The 18,545-nt window shown below is 46.0% G+C and overlaps 1 protein-coding gene across 2 annotated transcripts in view; it reads right to left on the bottom strand.

The window, feature by feature from the left end:
• The window catches only part of LOC109937676 (dual specificity protein phosphatase 8-like), a 112,773-nt gene that overhangs the window by 62,893 nt on the left and 31,335 nt on the right, over positions 1-18,545 (bottom strand). The window contains exons 2-3 of one of the 2 annotated variants that reach the window (XM_048607025.1): positions 10,848-11,287; positions 7,054-7,278 (exon numbers count right to left, since the gene is read on the bottom strand). In XM_048607025.1, coding sequence (XP_048462982.1) covers positions 7,108-7,278; positions 10,848-11,078 — 402 coding nt within the window. In that variant the 5' untranslated portion in view covers positions 11,079-11,287 and the 3' untranslated portion in view covers positions 7,054-7,107. Of the gene's footprint in view, positions 1-7,053; positions 7,279-10,847; positions 11,288-18,545 lie in introns of those variants that run through there. The other variant, XM_020536180.2, reaches the window with a different exon arrangement.

Below are 18,545 nucleotides of genomic sequence, written 5' to 3'. Positions count from 1 at the left end.
CAGTGTTACAGCTGCAGAGAAGGTGCAGAGAGAGAGATCAGAATTAGCATTTGAGAGGCGGTTCAAAAGATTGATAATTGCAAGGAAGAAGCAGTTCTTGAATCCATTTGTACGTGTATTCAAACTTTTATGTCTCCTGCCTGACGGAAGAAGGTGGAAGAGAGTATAACCGGGGTGGGAGGGGTCCTTGATAATGTCAGTCATTTTCCTGAGGCAGTGGGAAATATAGATGGAGTCATGCATGGAAGGCTGGTTTGCATGATGCATTTCTGAAGAAGGATCCCGACCTGAAATGTCAGCTTTCCTGCTCCTCTGATGCTGCCTGGCCTGCTGTGTTCATCCAGCTCCACTCTGTGTTATCTCTGGTTTGCAAGACAGAGTGGGTTATGTTCACAATTCTCCGTAGTTAAGAGCTCATTCAAACTTTGCTTTCATGGTGGCTAAGAGCGTTTAAACGCTAAGGGCTCTGCATTTCCCCTGCCAAAGAGCAATCACTCCTAGTCATTTTCTATGTAGTTTCATGTGTTGCCTTGTTGCGAGCAGTTTGCTTCACACGGGCAGGGAGGAGAGATTGTGTCTACAATGGGACACAGTCTGAGTGAGTGTATAGCTCGGGGAATTAGTGCAGAGGGGAAAAGGTGTTTTTAGCTTGTTTTATTTGGCTCATAGTTCTGTAAGGATTTTTTTTGAAAAAGAAACAGGATAAATTGAAGACTTGAATCAGGGGCTTAGTACAAATGTGTGACATTGCACCCAAACCATTAAGTTCATTGGTTGTTGATAGCTTATTATCAATTCTAGGTTTCTTTCAGATTGACAGGCTACAAACTAAAAATCAGTGTGGAATTTTTAAACAAGTCAAATTAAGAGCTAATTAAATAAAATGGACTAAGTGGAATGTTGTACCTGCATGATGTAGGAGCTGGTGGTTCATAGTGACCACATCTGCAGCAAGTGTTGGTTGCTTAAGGAACTCCAGCTCAGAGTTGATGAGCTGGAATCTGAGCTTCGAACCCTGCAACACATCAGGGAGGGGGAAGAGTGACCTGGATGCTGTGTTTCAGGAAGTAGTCACGACCCTTAGATTAACTACCTCGAGTTCAGTCAGTGGTCAGGGACAGGAGAGTGTGAGCCCCAGCGAGGCAGGTAGAGAGATCCAGGAGGTAGTGCTGAAGGAGCCTCCGCCCTCGAGCCTGTCTAACAGGTTAGAGATTCTTGCTCTCTCTGTGGATGAGAGTGTGGGTTGTAGGGAGGATGAGCAAACTGAACATAGGCCCATGGTATCAGCAGGCCATTCAAGACAGACATGTAGCTGTAATCGCGGATAATATTGTCAGGGGAATAGACACTGTTCTCTGTCAATATTGAGAGACCCGAAGGCTGTGTTGCCTCCCTGGTGCCTGGGTGCACGACATTTCATCCATGTTGCAGAGGAACTTGGGGTGGGAGGGAAAAGATCCATGGTCCATGCAAGTACCAATGGATATAGGTTGAAAGAGGTTCTGCTAAGGGAATGCGAGCAGCTAGGGACCAAATTAAAAAGCAGGACCAAATAAAAAATGTAATAACGTCTGGCTCACTACCTGAACCACGCACAAATTGGCACAAGGTCAACAAGATTAAAGAGGTAAACGCGTGGCTCAACGATTGATGTCCAAGAAATGGGTTTTGCCCATTTCTGGGGAAGAAAGGAATTGCCCTGATCGCATAATCAGGACAGGGTGGATTAGATAAGTTGATTTGAAAATCATAGAAACAGTTAAAAGGGCAGGTGAACGGCTCAGCAAAGGTTATTAAAGTCTCCAGAACAAGTGATAGGATAGAGAGTGTGGAAAGGGTCAGGATTCTAACTTCAGACACAGCAGATAAGGGGACAACTATGAGAAGGGAGGCAGTTACCATAGGACTGAGGGTATTGTACTTAAAATTCACACAGTATACGAAACAACGTAAAATGAGCTTGTAGCATAGCTTGAAATTGGCAGGTACGATGTTGTGGGTATCACAGGGAGACGTGGCTGCAAGGGGATCAGAGTTGGGAACTAAATGTCCAAGGATACATGTCCTATTGAAAAGACAGGTAGATGGGCAGAGGGTGCAGGCTTGCCTTGTTAGTAAGAAATGAAATTAAATCAAAATCGATAGCAAGGAAGTAATATAGAGTTGGAAGGTGTAGAATCTGTGCCAATCTTGATGGGGGTTGTGTACAGGCCTCCTAGCAATAGTCAGGATGTGGGGCAGAAAATAAATCAGGAGATAGAAAAGGCACGTAAGAGAGGCACTGTTACAATCATCATGGGGGTCTTCAATTTGAAGGCGGAGTGGGAAAATCAGGTTGGTAGTAGATCTCAAGAAAAATAATTCATGAAACGTCTATGGGTTCTTTTTCCGAGTTGCATGTGGTAGAACCCACTAGGGAACAGGTAATTCTGGATTTGGTGATGTGAAATGAGGCAAACTTGGTTAGGGAGTTGAAAGCGAAGGAATCCCTGGGGGTCAGTGATAAAATTGACCCTGCAGTTTGAGGGACCAGCTGAAATCAGATGTAATCAGTACTAAAATTCAGTAAAAAAAAGTTAATGACAAAGGAGTGAGGGAGGAGCTGGCCAGAGTTGATTGGAAGGGGAGCCTCGCAGGGAGGATGGTGGAGTAGCAATGGCAGGAGTTTCTGGGGGTAATTCAGGAGGCACAGCAGAAATTCATTTCAAGGAAGAAGAAACATACTAAGTGGAAGACAAGGCAATCGTGGCTGATGAGGGAAGTCAAAGACAGCATAAAAGCAAAAAGAAAGCATACAATGTAGAGAAGGTTAGTGGGAAGCCAGTGGATTTGGAAGCCTTTAAAAACCAGCAGAGGATAATTGAAAAAGCAGTAAGGAGGGGTTGGGGGAGAAGATAAAATATGAGGATTAGATAGCTAATAACATAAAAAAAAAGTCTTGCAGTCTTCTTTTAAGATTTATACAAGGCAACAGGGAGTCAAGAGTAAACTTTGGGCCCCTGGGAAATGAGGCTAGAGTAGTAGTAATGGGGATCAAAGAAACAGCAGAGGAACTGAATAGATACTTTGCATCAGTTTTCACAGTAGACGATACCTGAAGCATAACAGAACTTCAAGAAAGTTTAGGAGGCCCGGGTGGGGGGTGGTCGGGGTACGGCAGAGGTGAGTCTTGTGCTCGTCACTAAGGAGAAGGTGCTAAGGAAGCTGAAAGCTCTGAAGGTGGATAAATCACCCCGATCAGATGGACTACGCCCCAGAGATATGAAGGAGATAAATTAGGAGATTGTGGAGCCATTGATGGTGATTTTTCAGTAATCACTGGAATCAGGGAGGGTCCCTGAGGGCTGGAAAATGGCTCATGTAACACTCCTGTTTAAGAAGGGCGGAAGGCCGAAGACAGGAAATTGTAAGCTGGTTGAGGTCTGCATGGCTTCATCAAGGGGACATCATGCCTAACAAAGCTGTTCCAATTCTTGGAAGAGGTAATGAGCAGGTTAAACAAAGGACAGCCAGTAGATGTGATGTACCTGGATTTCCAGAATGCCTTTGGCAATGTGCTACACAGGAGGCTGCTAAATAAGATAATAGGCCATGGTGTTAGGAGCAAGGTTCTGGCATGGATAGAGGATTGGCTGACTGGCAGAAGGCAGAGAGCGGGGATAAAGGGGTATTTGTCAGAATGATAGCTGGTGACTTGTGAGTTTTACAGGGATCAAAGTTGGGACCACAACTATTATTGTTAATGATCTGGACAAAGGAACTGAGGGCATTGTTGCTAAGTTTGCAGATGACACAAAGATAGGTGGAGGGACAGATAGTGTTGAGGAAGCGAGGAGGTTGCAGGAGGACTTGGACATGCTAGGAGAGTGGGCAAAGAAGCAGCAGATAGAATACAATGTGGGAAAGTTTAAGGTTAACTACCTTGGTAGGTAGAATAGAGGCATGTTGTTTTTAAATGGGGTAAGTTTTGAAAATCTAAATCACTAAGGAACTTGGGAGTCCTTGTTCAGGTTTCTCTGAAGGTTAACATGCAGCTTCAGTTGGCAGTTATGAAGGCAAATGCAATATTTGCATTAATTTCAAGAGAGCTAGAATACAAGAGCAGAGATGTGGTGCTGTGGCTCTATGGTCTGACCACATTTGGAATATTGGTGAGGAGTTTGGGCACCATATCTAAGGAAGGATGTCTTGGTATTGGAGGGGTCCATAGAAGGCTTACAAGAATGATTCCAGGGATGAAGGGCTTGTCATATGAGAAGTGGTTGAGGACTCTGGTCTGCACTCGATGGAATTTAGAAGGGTGAGGGATGGGATCTTGCAGAAACACTGAAACTTACAGAACTCAGAGACCTGGATAGAGTAGACATGGAGAAGATGTTTCTACCAGTGGTGAGAGACTAGAACTGAGGGTAGTGCCTCAGAATGAAAGGATGGCCCTTTAGAACTGAAAATGAGGAGCAATTTCTTCAGCCAGAGGGTGGTGAATCTATGCAACTCATTGCTGAAGGCGGCTGTGGAGGCCAAGTCTTTGAGTGTATTTAGGACAGAGATAGATAGGTTCTTGATCTGTAAAAGGATTGAAGGCTACAGGGGGAGGGCAGGAGAATGAGGTTGAGAAATCAGATCAGCTATAATCGAATAGTGGAGCAGACTTGATGGGCAGAATGGCCTAATTCTGCTCCTGAACCTTATAATTTTTTTGGATCTGGAATCAGTAGTGAAGCTCAGTTATTAATTGTAAGCAATGGTACCATATCCTTCAACAGCATGTCTTCAAGGTTCACTTCCATTGGACACAAACAGAATTGAGCGTCAAACAGAATGAGTACCAGCTGGCCAATGACCAATACTCAAGGTAAACTTTTACCTTACAACACCTTTGCTGAAATCGCACATGCCAAACCTCATCATTTGGCAAATACTTCATTTTTAAAACATGGTGATGAAGTAATTTGCCTTGGTGTCAGTTACTGGATAAAGCAATGCTGCCTGGACATGATGCTATCGAGACACAGATGTTATGCCATAGTTCCAGCTGCCTGTCCTCCCCAGTGAACAAATCTACATCTCTTTTATTGATGCTCACTTCAGCTGATGAATGCGGATAATTATGATTGAGACATGTGGTTAGGAAGTGATTGAAGCCTGCACCATGGGGACCTCACTGGCTACATGTAGAGCTGAAGCCCCTTGGGCTTACAGCATCTAAGCAGATGCTTCCAAAAACAAACAAACAGGCTGAGATGCTTAAGGGTCAGACTGACCTCTTGTCACAAGATTAGAGTTCAAACCCATGTCCAGGATCTAATCAAGGCCTACACTGTAATCTAGTGCAGAGGAATGACTACATTGCAGCAGCCAAAAATATGAATTGTGTCTAAGATTCCATGTTACCACTTGGGCCTGACTGTGCACTGTGGATTATGACATTGGCCTAAACCCTAAATCAGCAGTGACTTCTGATCTTGCAAGGATGAGGTTTTTGGACATCCTTCTGACATGACAAGGTATTTTACAAAACTGCAAGTCTGTACTTCTAACTACATCAACGGGAAAACAAGTCGGAAATGAAAAGATGTTGGTATAATCTGAAACTGTTCCTCTTTTATTGAATCTTCTAGTAGATTACACGGCTGTGTGTGAGGGGTGGAGAAGTGTCTTGCTGTGGTGTCTCAGGATGACTGGAATCATGAGTGTGTGATGGTTTGATAGATCACGGATCTCTTACTGCTTATCAATTCCATGTCCTGTGTTCAGTGGCTCGGAGGTCTCACAATTTTGATAACACCATTTTATACCGACTTTCCTGCAATAAAATGACCCAAGGCATTGCACAGGAAAAGTACAAAGCAAAACATGACACTGCACAAGAGATATCTGGCCAGGTCATTAATAGTTTGAGGTAGGTTAAAGGAAGAAGGAAGGGAAGAAGTGGCTCAGTGGTTAGCACTGCTGCCTCACAGCACCAGGGACCTGGGTTTGATTCCACCCTCGAGGGACTGTCTGTGTGGAGTTTGCACATTCTCCCTATGTGGGTGAGGTGGACTGGCCATGTTAAATTGCCCTTGGGGATCAGGGATTTGCAGGCTAAGTCGATTAGCCATGGGAAATGTGGGTTACAGGAATGGGGCAGGGGGAATGTGGGAGAAATCTGGGTGGGCTTTTCAGACGGTCAGTGTACTCTGGATGGGCCAAATGGTCTGCTTCCACACTGTACAGGTTTGATGATTCTCGCTTTGGGGAGGGAATTCCAGAGCTTAGGACCTAGGTAGCTGAAGGCATGGCCACCAATACAGGTGTGACGGAATTCCAGGATCGTCAAGAGGCCAGGATGGGTGGATGGTTTTAATGTAAATCAAAGAGTGAGGGACTATTGGGAAACAGGACTTACTGCAAGTTAAGGCATGGTCAGCCAGGAGGTCCTGTTTGAGTCCCATGTGCTCCAGAGAAGAGTAATAATGTGCCTTAACAGGTTGATTAAAAAATATCTACTGCAGTGCTGGTGTCCCTAGGTCTGAGCCAAAGGCCAGGATCAAGTTCCACCGGCTCTAGAGGTGTAACATGACATGTTTGAATAGATTGATTAAAAATATCCCCTTAGCTTTGGTCCAAGAGACTTGGGTTTCAATGCCGACATGTATCATAGCAGATTTGAACAGGTTGATTTAACAAAGCAAAAAAAAGATGGTCGTCAGAGTTTTGAATGATCTCAGACTTGCAGAGGGTAGAATGCAGGTGAGCAGATAAAACTGAAGGATAAGAATGAGAGTTTCAGCATCAGATGAGGTAAGGTATCGTCATGTGATGCTTCAGAGATCAAAATGAAGGCTCAGATGAATCGTTGGCTCGTCAGATACAACAGCAAGACTGGCACAGTTGGCTTTAGTCACTCATGTTTGCCAGGGTTAGGGATGGAGTTGGTAGGTGCAGAATGGCATTTGGCATAGGGACTGAGAACAATGGCTTCAGTCTTCCCAATATTTATGGCTCGAACTACAGCTGCTCTATGAATTGCTTCTAGAGGATGGGATCAGCAGCACGAGGGACAGCCCATTTTACAGGCGACTGTCAATTAATCTGATGGACGGCCATTGAAGGAGAGATATTTCAATATAAATTCTCGGTGAGAAGATAAGACTTCATTGTGTGCATTCTTGTCAAGGCTTGGCGAGGGCAGTCAAGTTTACTAGAATGGTAATCCAAAGGCATAATACTGCAAATGGTGAAAGTTTGCAATAAAAGCCAAGTGCTGGAAACCCTCAGCAGGTCAGGCAGCATCTGTGGAGAGAGAAAATAAACAGAATCATTGCCTCACATTATAACTTTCATCAGTTCTTACCCGAAATGTTAATTGTTTCTTTCCACAGATGCTGCTTAGCCTGCAGGGTATTTCCAACATTTTCTGTTCTCATTTTTAGCAGAATTTGGGTACTTCAGTGATGTGTGGTGAGACTACAGGAACTGGGATTGAAAACCTTATATACTGCAAGGAGAGGGGTTTGTTAGAGGTCCTCAAAAGATGTGATGTGTGAAGAGCTTTCATTCAGCAAAATAAGGTGATACTGCATAAACTGGTTGGATGCTCCAGTAGTCAACAGAGACAGAGTTAAGAGCATTGATAAAGACAACTGGTATAGGGTTGCAGGAGGAGGTATTTATTACACAAGGAACTGTAATGGTTTGGAATGCACAGCTGGAACAGATTCAATAACTTTCAAGAGCGAATTGGGCAAAGTGTTTGAAAGGGAACAATCTGTGCAATTAAAACAGGCCGAACAGTCTTGATCCATGTTGTATAATTATTTGATTTCGAGGAGAGCAGCGTTGGCTGGTACATTTCCAAGCACGGCCACCCACCACTTACACAAAGATGAAAAACTCTAGAAGCGGACATTGGCTGAGATGTGATGAGAATGTCACATCTAGCAGCTCAGGTGACTGAGGCGTGACTTCTGGAGGTGTCTTTGTGAACAGTCTCGATAGTCTGCCACTGTTACACGGCCAGTTGCTGGGCAGAAACTACGAAGGACAAGACTCACTCAGTGTATGGCCCAGCACTCAGTAGTACTGCACTCAGATAGCCCCAAGTTCACAACTTTCGTTTTCATTTTCATTCTTTTTCCAGATCTTCCTCCGCTGATCCTTGCAAGCCAACATTGCCAGAGCTGCTTGTGAAGAGAGAGCCCTGTACAACGACATCAGCAAGGCAACGGGACAGGTCCATTTGAGGGTAGGGGGCCAGGAGTCTTACAACTCATCCAGCTCATTGGTCAAGGGGAGAGCTTTCCTGCCTTTGCAGTATTATTGTAGATAAACCAAAAATCAAACCATCAGTCAGTCTGTGCCAGTCCCTTAAACATCTTGTGGGAAGGGTAAGAGGGTGAGGGCAAGGCATGGTGAGGGGGCCTTGCATGACGTTATTTCCCCTTCAACCGCTCCTTAAGCTGCTAAACTGAGGAATGCTGCGAATTAAAGAGGACTTCATTACGCAAGCCTGTAACTGATCTTGCCACTTTTTCTTTTGCCCTCCCCCTAGCTAAACTTAGTTGGTGCAAGCCATGCTCCCAGACCTTTGAAAAGACAAGAGCAAACTGGCGAAGACAGTTCACTATATCGGAGGATGACACGGTTGGACACACCATCATGTTTGGTGTTACAGACTGATATTTTTAAGGTTTGTTTCAACAAAAGAAATCTGCACCAAAATTTGCATGGTCGAACATTTGTTAATGCATCAACGGCTAGGCCAGCATTTATTGCTGATCTCTAATGGCCTCGCATTGCTGTAGGTCTGGAGTCACATCTAGGCCAGAGCCGGTAAGGGTAGCAGATTTCCTTTGCTAAATTGACAGCAGTTTCATGGTCATCATTAGACTCTTCATTCTAGATTTTTAAAATTAAATTCAAATTCAAGTCTGTCGCAGTGGGATTTGTATCCAGGTCCACATAACATGATCTGGATGTGTGGATTAATAGTCTAGCAACAATGCCATCACCTTCATTCATCATTGGCCATGGTAGGATTCAAACCCAGAACATGGTCCTGGAGTGGCGTGTAACTGACCCAGGGACATTACTACTGCCCCATTTACCTTAAGTCACAGTATCATGTGCCCCTGCACCTTGGAGTTCGGGCTGTACTGAGCCACTTGTAATTCTCTACATGGGGACAGGGAAGCTTAAGAAAATTCTGGGGTGCTAAGGGTTGAGAACGATGAAGATTTAATGCAAACTGTTGTTTCCCCATGTCTGCTCGTGTTAAACTTGTAAGGTAATTACTTCTCCACTGAATAATCACCCTGGAAAGGATCCCGTTGTGGAAGACTAAAGGCCAGTATTTAGCAGGAGTCACGCATTGATGGCAAGAGAGTAGAGGGTTGGCTTTAATCATGACTAGACTCTCTGGTTCTGTCCCTTGACCCAGAAACCCCCATAACTGCTGTATGTGGGCATGGTGAACAGACTATGCAGTTATTGAACAGCGCTAGAAATTATACCTCTCTCTCAGTTAATGCCGAATCTTTCAATTCCCTTCAGGTTAAATGATAGACCAGGCACTGCTCTCTCCATTGAAGAGCACTTTAATACAAAGCTGCCCAGCTTTTGGAGACACCATCTCACTGGGGACCCACAAACAGCCAGTTTTAAAAGGAGAGTCAGCACACAGAAGTCACAGCTCAGAATTTTAGCCTTGCTCTTTCAGGGGCTTATCTGTATATATGCTTTATGTTAAAAGTGCCTTAATCTCAGCATCAATTGGAAAACAGACCTTAGACCTTGTACGAGTGCCTTGAGCAGCTGAGGTTACAATGGAATCTCCGGTGGATATTTTTAAACAAATCTTTGAGCAGACCTTTTCCAGTAGGAAGCACCTTTGCTGCACTTCAGCTGCTGTTGGTCTCTCTCTCTCTCTCTCTCTCTGTCCTCCACACTCTCTGACAAATGAATTCTGAACTGCCACAAACTAATTAACAAGTGCCGGGATGAATTCAAGCAGCCGAGGAGAAAAGGAGACTAACATTTGGAATAGTCGATTATTTGGCTAATGCAAGAGGGTGGTGGGCTGGTGGGACTTCATCGAGAATTTAGACAAAAGCACTGAACACTTGAGTAGACGTGTTGTTTGTGGCTGGGGTGGGGGGGGGGGGGGAGTAGGGGAGAAGGGTCTGCCGCTGCTTAATAAATATTCAGCAGCTCAAGATGGTAAAATGACAATTAAGGTTGAAGCAGAACCATAAACACTCCCGCATCAATCACACAGGCACAGTGCCAGGCTGCAAGCTGTTTGTGTTGTCCCCTTCAATCTGCCACAGTATTTAGCTCCGCAAGGGCCAGGGCAATGATGTCATTGGCAGCCAATTGCAGCAGGCCTTCAGAGCTCTACCTTAATCCAGTCTTTCACTCTTTGTACTTTTATCAGCTAGAGAGAGAGAGAGAGAGAGAGAGAGAGAGAGAGAGAGAGAGAGAGAGGGTTAAACTAGAGGAGGGACAGTGTTGGAAGGAGCTGTTGAGAGCCTGAAAAAGAGATTCAAATTGGCACAAGAGAAAGGGATAAACAGGGATAAAGACAACAGGGTAAGGACACGAGAGACCAAGAGGTGAAGGAAAGACAAGAGTTAGGCAAGAGATGCAATTGGATGCCATATAAATGGAACTGAATAAAGCCACATTTACTGATGCCAGGAAAAAGAGAGAGAGAGATAGATAGAGAGAGCGACAGAGTGAGAGGAGACAGAGAAAAAGGTGAGAGGAAGTATATAGGAGTTGGTGCTTCCTGCAAGGATAGAACACTTTGTATGGGGCCTGCCCTCGTGTGCCATGATGGGAGAGGAAGTGGGGCACAGTACCTTCATCTTGCCGGAGGGCTGAATGAGCTCAGCGATGGAGAACTTGTCCTGCTGCAGCCTTCGCTTCACCAGCTTGGAGCAGCAGATGTTCACCGAGTTCAGCACGTGGGAGGTGTTGTACTCCACGAACGAGCGGCTATCAATCACCAATGTCGCCCCGACACCACTCCGCAAGAGGCTGGCGAGCTTCTGGGCGTCGATCACTATGGGCTTGGCTTTCTCCCCCGCCATTGCTGCCCCTGCTCTCGAAGATGGAAGAGCTTCCCTCTCTCCCTCCCAGCCTCCAACAGGGGAAAAAAAAAGGAAGGAAGGAAAGAGAGAGAGAGAGAGAGAGAGAGAGAGAGAGAGAGAGAGAATGGCTCCTTGCCAAGGGTTGCTGGTTGACCAGAAATCACTGCCCTGTCGAAAGCCAGACACTCCGAGCTCCAAGCTGCTTCATTCTGCAAAAACAAAAGGGAGACAAATGAAACAAATGGGAGGTGATGGCCTAGTGGTATTATCACTAGACTGTTAATCCAGAGACTGAGGTAATGTTCTGGGGACCCAGATTCAAACCCCAACATGGCAGATAGTGGAATTTGAATTTTTTTAAAAAGTTATAGAATTAAGGGTCTAACATGACCATGAATCCATCATTGATTGTAAGGAAAATCTCATCTGGCTCACTAGTGGCCTTCAGGAAACAGCCATCCTTACCTGGTCTGGCCTACATATGACCCCAGAACCACAATAATGTGGTTGACTCTTAACTGCCCTCTGGGCAATTTGGGATAGGCCATAAATGCTCATCTAGCCAGTGATGCCCTCATCTTCTGAATGTATTAAAAAAAAAGTTACCAGTTAGTCTGGCAAATCAATGAGTGCAGGGTCACCCTTCCCATTCCTGAGCACTTGAAACTGAACACTACATCTTAACTTCACATCACAGAAGACACAGCACAAAAAAAAAAGGGAGTGCGAGATTGAATCTTGTTCAAACCTTTGCTGTTGTTGCTTCTCCCTCTTCAAACTTTAACAGGATCTCTTTTCCAGAGGTGGCAACCAAGGCCAGGGCAATGCCCATGGATGCCAATGGCCTCCATGACTTCTTCACAGTGCCCATTCATCATGCGTGACCATAGAGCAAGGATTCAATAGCCCGGGATGACAAGGATGATCCATGTAGGGAGCATGACCGTTCTTAAGCCCGGGACCTATTGGGGACATGGATGCAGCACATAAAACCTGCCTGATCTGGACCTAAACTGGTGTCCACAGCCCTCATCCAATGCCCAGATTGTTCACCCCGTACCCACTGCCTTTTATCCGATGCCCACACCCTTCAGGAGGGAGTACCAGCTTTAAACCTTACTATCCCAGAGATCAAAACATAGCCGATTCCTTCCAAAGCTGAGTTTGGCCAATTCATCCCGAATCAGAGATCAAACCCAACAACCTCCAGTCTGAGTGGCTCAGTAGAAGATACATTTACCAACTGAGGGAGTGGGCTCTAAATATTTTAATGAACCAGCACGATCGACACTTCTGTGTCAATAACTTGTGTTTAATGAGCCACTTTAAAACAAAACACTGCTTTCACAATGACATTTCCTGAGCAACCGTCTCCATGTTCAGCTCATTCCAAGCGGATTCCAACTGGATCCTTCGTGTTTTTCGCTAAAGATATCGCTAAGGCATCCAGACTTCTTCAAACCATTGTTCTAGCTGTATATTATGATGCACAGTTCATGCTAATGCGCAGCCAAATATACCCTCTCCCTAAAGCAACACGGACACCCTCCAACTTAAAGCTGTCTTGGTTCACAGCTTCATTCTGTCCCTCACTTCACTCAGCGTTTATTAAACACTTTTTAATCTTCCTTTCAGGTGTCAAGGATTGGAAGCTTCACCAATTGATGGAGGACAACATTTCTCAGGAAACTTTCCTCCCTTTCTCTCCAGCTCGGTATCTTCCTCGGACCTTCAGTCAGTTACAATGCCTTCTGACCTTCCCCTCTCTGTCACCGAATGCTCTGTCCTCAGCAAAGGCCTCAACTTCATTTTTAAGAAAATAATTTAAAATCTTTTAAAATTCATTCATTAGACGGGGGCATCACTGACTGGGCCACCATTTTATTGCCCATCCCTAATTGCCCAGGGGGCAGTTAAAAATCAACATTGCTGTGGGTCTGGAATCACATGTAGACCAGACCAGATAAGGATGTCCTTTAGGGAAGGAAACTGCCATTAGGGAAGTCCCAAAAGGACACCATCCTTTTACACACCCACACCAATGAATTTTGAGCTCATCTAGCTCCAAGCTCTTGTTCTGTCACTTCTGTCTCAGTGCCTACTTTGTGACTATAACTCCTTGCCAGAATCAGACAACACAGAAACAGACCCTTCGGTCCAACTAGTCCATGCTGAACATAATCCCAAACTAATCTAGTCCCACCTGCCTGCCTGCTCCTGGCCCAAATCCTTTCAAATCTTTCCTATTTGTGTGCTTATTCAATTGTCTTTTAAACATTGCAAATTGTACCTGCATCCACCACTTTCTCTGAAAGTTCATTCCACGCACAAACCGCCCTCTATGTAAAAAAAAATTGCACCTCGTGTCTTTTTTAAAATCTTAAAAATGTGCCCCTAGTCTTGAACTCCCCCATCCTAGGGAAAAGCCACCTATCATTAACCCTAGCTATACCCCTCATGATTTTATAAACCTCTATAAAGGTCACTTCTCAACCTCCTACGCTCCAGTGAAAAAAGTTCCAGTTTATCCAACCTTTCTTCATAACTCAAACCTTCCATACCTGGTAACATCTTGGTAAATCTCTTCTGAGCCCTCTCTAGCTGGGTCCTTTCCCTTGTTATACAACCCACCCCACTTGGAACACTCCCTCTGACTTCTTACCCTCTCTTCAATGAAAGCTACTGGCATGCCATTGCCCATCTCAATTTCTCTGTTCCCCTCATTCAGTCCAACCTGTCTTATTCTGAACTTCCTGTGTTCTGTGCTCTCAGGTCCAACCCCAATATGGTCATCAAACCTACTGATGAAGGTGATACTGTGGTCTCAAAACTTCCTCCTAGTACCACGACCGCTCCCCACCACCCTGCTCGACCCTGACCTCACTACCAAACATCAAGCCATTGTATACAGTACTGTCCCTGACCTCATTTCCACTGGAGATTTTCCTTCCGCACGCTGCAATCTCATAATCCCCAGATTTGCATAGCCTGCTTCCACCTCCTTCCCTAAATCCCCCAAAGCATAGTGACCGGTTTCATCTGTTCTCTTAGCCTGTTCCTGTCCCATTTAATTATTCCTTTCCATCTTGACTTTGCTTTTTCCCGTCCCTGGTCAGCCATCTTGCTCAACAACAAGAACAACAACAGAAAGATTGATCTCTATTCTTAAGTTAGGTAACCAGCATCACAACCAGAGATTCCCACGTCGGTTATGACACAGATTTGCTGCAGAGTAAATCTCCCTCCGCTCTGCCCCAACAATAGGCATTAACCTCAAACCTCAGAAAAGCAGCATTATGGCAAGAGTGCAATCTTCCAACGCCAGGCAGACAGACATCGCCGGGATTAATAGTCAGGTTCGCTTTCTGATCAAGCCCTGATCTGACACCTTTCACCTCCCCCCCAAGGTTCTAAGTTTTATATTAACACTCACACAGAAGTATTCCACTTGAAGTCCCATTCTGTAGATCTGAGCACCTGCCCCATCTGACGCAATGGAATATAATACTGAGGGAACGCTGCACTGTCATAGCTGCTGAGGCCTTCGGTGCTCTCTCAGGTGGAAAGCTCCTATTGGGCACTACAGGAGAAAGAGCAGGGGCAGTCTGCCCAGTGTGTACCCCTCGACCAGCATCATTAAAAATTAGCTGATCTCCCGTCTCTGTGATCAATAGCCAAAACTGTGGGGCATTTTCCTCTATCGCAAGAAGAAAGGAACTTCAGTGACCTTGAGGTTGCGTAAGGTGCTGTACAAGTATGTGTTTAGGCCCCATTGACCCACAAAGAAAGTCACTTCCTCCCCAGATACAACTACAGCCCAATGGGTAGCAGCAAAGCAACGTGTTCGTGTGAGATGATCCACATTAGCGCGACAATTTGCACCCCCACTTAATGCTACAACTTTTACATGTTCCACTCTGCTGTTAATGATGCACTGAGGGAAGAAAATTAAATTGAGCTGTTCAGTAGAAAAGGGTTGCAGCTATTAGAGAGGAAAAAAGTCAGACTCACTGGTATGACCATGTGGGGGAGGGATGGCTGAGGGTGTAGGGAGAGAGAAACAAGGCCCACGTTCTGTCCCCTCTAAAACCTAGACTTTGACCAATTCTTCATCTGACTATGAGACAGGCTAATGGCACAATTGGGTGAGACCTTGAGCAGTTTGAAAAGTGAGGGTCTTGATCAACGGATCTTCACAACAATCCATAACATCTGGCTATTCTCTTTCCCCAAATCCTCCAAGGCTTATCTGGCAGTCACTGTCACTTTTGCAGAAGTGTCCATTTCATCTTTCACCATCCTATTAAATGCTGGTGAGTCATGTGTAGTTTTCCAAGTGGGAAAACCCATTCTACACCAAATACTGAACTTAGATTCCAGTGTGAATTCTGGCAATGAGGGAAAGGACAGGTGCTAAATGAACATCTCAAACCTTCAAATTATTACAGCCTCTCTATCTCCCCTCTTCCAGGCCTGGGAGACAAAAGAAAGCTAATTTTAGCACAACTAATACCACAATCAGATTATCCCATGTTTCAGTCCTGTTAAACTGTTCAACAGTGTGATTTCTACTCTTAGGAGACATTAAACTTGTCCCTCACTTAACTCCTCACAGTATTTCAAACTCCACATTCTAACAATAATAACGGAGCGATAATTCTGGACATTTCAAAATGATTTTATTGTCTCCCAACGCATGGATCTCCCAAGAATTTCCTTACGTCTGTTTGGAATCTGGAAGGCACTGCCTGAAACCGTGGTAGAGGCAGATCCAATCAGGGCTTTCAAAAAGGAATTGGATCATTCATAGAAAAAAGACAAAAACAATGCAGAGCTTTGGAAAAAAGGACAGCGACACCAGTTGAGTTGCATATCCGAAGTGGCCAGCATGGATACTAGAGTGGCCTCCTTTTCTACAGTAACCATGCTATAATTCAGTACAATGAGTTATTTTATCCTAACCTGCTGGGGAAAGATCTCCTCCCTTACATTGCCTCCCGTCACCCAACACCTTTTCACATCCTTCATTGCTGTTGGCTACTAAATTATCTCAGCAGAGGGTGGAAAAAAAATGGGCCTCTGGCCAAGATCTACTTTTCTCACATCCATCTCGGTTTTCGTCACTGTTATGCCGAGTAGCCATAACTTTGAGCTATTCCACCAAACAGGAAACTCCAGGTTATGTCTGAGCTGCTAGGACCACGAAGAACTGAGAAACTTTAGCTCCAACACTGGATTCCTTTTCTCTTTGGTACAAATTGTCTTGCAATCAAATGTGACATCGAGGGCCACAGACAGCAAGAACTGCCGATGCTGGAGTCAGAGATAACACAGTGTGAAGCTGGAGGAACACAGCAGGCCAGGCAGTATCAGAGGAACAGGAAAGCTGATGTTTCAGGTCAGGACCCTTCTTCAGAAATAGGGAAGGGGAAGGGAGCTCCGAAATAAAGAGAGAAAGAGAGGAGGGGTGAGGCTGGGGAAGGTAGGTGGGATGGTGATAGGTGAGTGCAGGTAGGCAGTGGTGGGGATTGGTCAGTGAGGTGGGAGGAGCGGATAGGTGGGAGAGAAGATGGACAGGTTGTGTCAGATCAAGGAGGGGGGTGATGAGAGGGAGGGTTGGTTATAGGATGAGGCCGGGAGCGGGGAGATTTTGAAACTGGTTATAGGCTCCCGAAGCGGAATACGAGGTGCTGCTCCTCCAGTTTTCAGGTAGCGTCATTGTGACACTGGAGGAGGCCCAGGATGGACATGTCGCCCAGGGAGTGGGAGGGAGTGTTGAAATGGTTTGCAACTGGAAGGTGTTGTCGTTTGTCGCGAACTGAGCGCAGATGCTCTACAAAGCGGTCTCCGAGTCTCCGCTTGGTCTCACCGACGTAGAGGAGGCCACATCGGGAGCAGTAGACCACATCAGTGGATGTGCAGGTGAACATCTGTCTGATGTGGAAGGTTTTTTTGGGATCTTGAATGGAGGTGAGGGGGGAGGTGTAGGGGCAGGTGTAGCACTTCCTGTGGTTACAGGGAAAGGTGCCGGGTGTGGTGGAGCTAGTGGGGAGTGTGGAACGGACGAGGGAGTCGCGGAGAGAGTGATCCCTACGGAAGGCAGATAGGGGTGGGGAGGGAAATATATCCTTGCGGTTGTGGGATCAGATTGCAGGTGGTGGAAGGGGCGGAGAATGACACAAAGAATATGGAGGTAAGTGGGATGATACGTGAGGACAAGGGGGATTCGGTCTTTGTTTTTGTTGCGGGGAGGGGACGTGAGGGCAGAGGTGCGGGAAATGCAAGACGTGCGGTCCAGAGCATTTTCGACCACTAGGGGGGAAGTTGCGGTCCTTGAAATAAGAGGACATCTGGGATGTTTGGGAATGGAATGTTGCATCTTGGGAGCAGATGCAGCGGAGGCGGAGGAATTGGGAGTAGGGATTGCATTTTTGCAGGAAGGTGGGTGAAAGGAGGTGTAGTCTAGGTAGCTGTGGGAGTCGGTGGGCTTGAAATAGATATCAGTTTCGAAATGGTCATCAGAGATGGAGAGGTTCAGGAAGGAGAGGGAGGTACCAGAGATGGTCCAGATGAATTTGAGGTTGGGGTGAAAGATGTTAGTAAAGTTGATGAACTGTTCAAGCGTCTCGTGGGAGCACAAGGCAGCACCGATAGTCATCGATGTAGCGGAGGAAAAGGTGGGGGATAGTGCCAGTGTAGCTGCGGAAGAGGGACCGTTCCACGTATCCTACAAAGAGGCAGGCATAGCTTGGGCCCATGCGGGTTCCCATGGCCATCCCCTTTGTCTGTAGGAAGTGGGAGGAGTTGAAGGAGAAGTTTTTAATGGCAAGGTTGAGTTCTGTTAAGTGGATGAGGGTGTCGGTAGAGGGGGACTGGTTGGGTCTGCAGGAGAGGAAGAAGCGGAGGGCTTTTAGGCCATCCACGTGGGGGATACAAGTGTACAGGGACTGGATATCAATAGTGAAGATGAGGTGTTGGGGGCGAGGAAATTGGAAGTCTTGGAGGAGGTGGAGGGCATGGGTGGTGTCCCAGACATAGGTGGGGAGTTTCTGGACCGGAGGAAGAAAATAGAGGCAAGGTAAGCAGAGATAAGTTCAGTGAGGCAGGAGCAGGCAGAGACAATGGGTCGGCTAGGGCAGTCAGGTTTGTGACCAGTGACTTCCCACACCCAGTGTAAATGGCAGGAAGGATGACAGGGTCTCAAGCGCCTCCAGACAAAAATAGCTGCCCTGAGTTGGGGAGCAGTAGCCATGTAATGTGAGGCAAGAGGGGGGGTAATCGTCAGGGTTAGACCAACAGATCCAAGTGGCTGGAGCGGGGCAACGGGGTTTGGAGCTGAGGGATAGTGTGACAGGGGCAGGGTGGATGAGGAGAGTGGGGAGTGGGGTTCTAGAGAATACATGACGACTTGACTCCCAAGGGACCTGTAAGCCTATATTCCACCGCTTCGGCACCCAAACCACACCC

The sequence above is a fragment of the Rhincodon typus genome, chromosome 17 (genome assembly GCF_021869965.1).
Source record: "Rhincodon typus isolate 14 chromosome 17, sRhiTyp1.1, whole genome shotgun sequence".
Classification (NCBI taxonomy): Eukaryota; Metazoa; Chordata; class Chondrichthyes; order Orectolobiformes; family Rhincodontidae; genus Rhincodon; species Rhincodon typus.
Note: the sequence above shows the minus strand (reverse complement) of the source record. Positions and strands in the feature narration are given on the sequence as shown.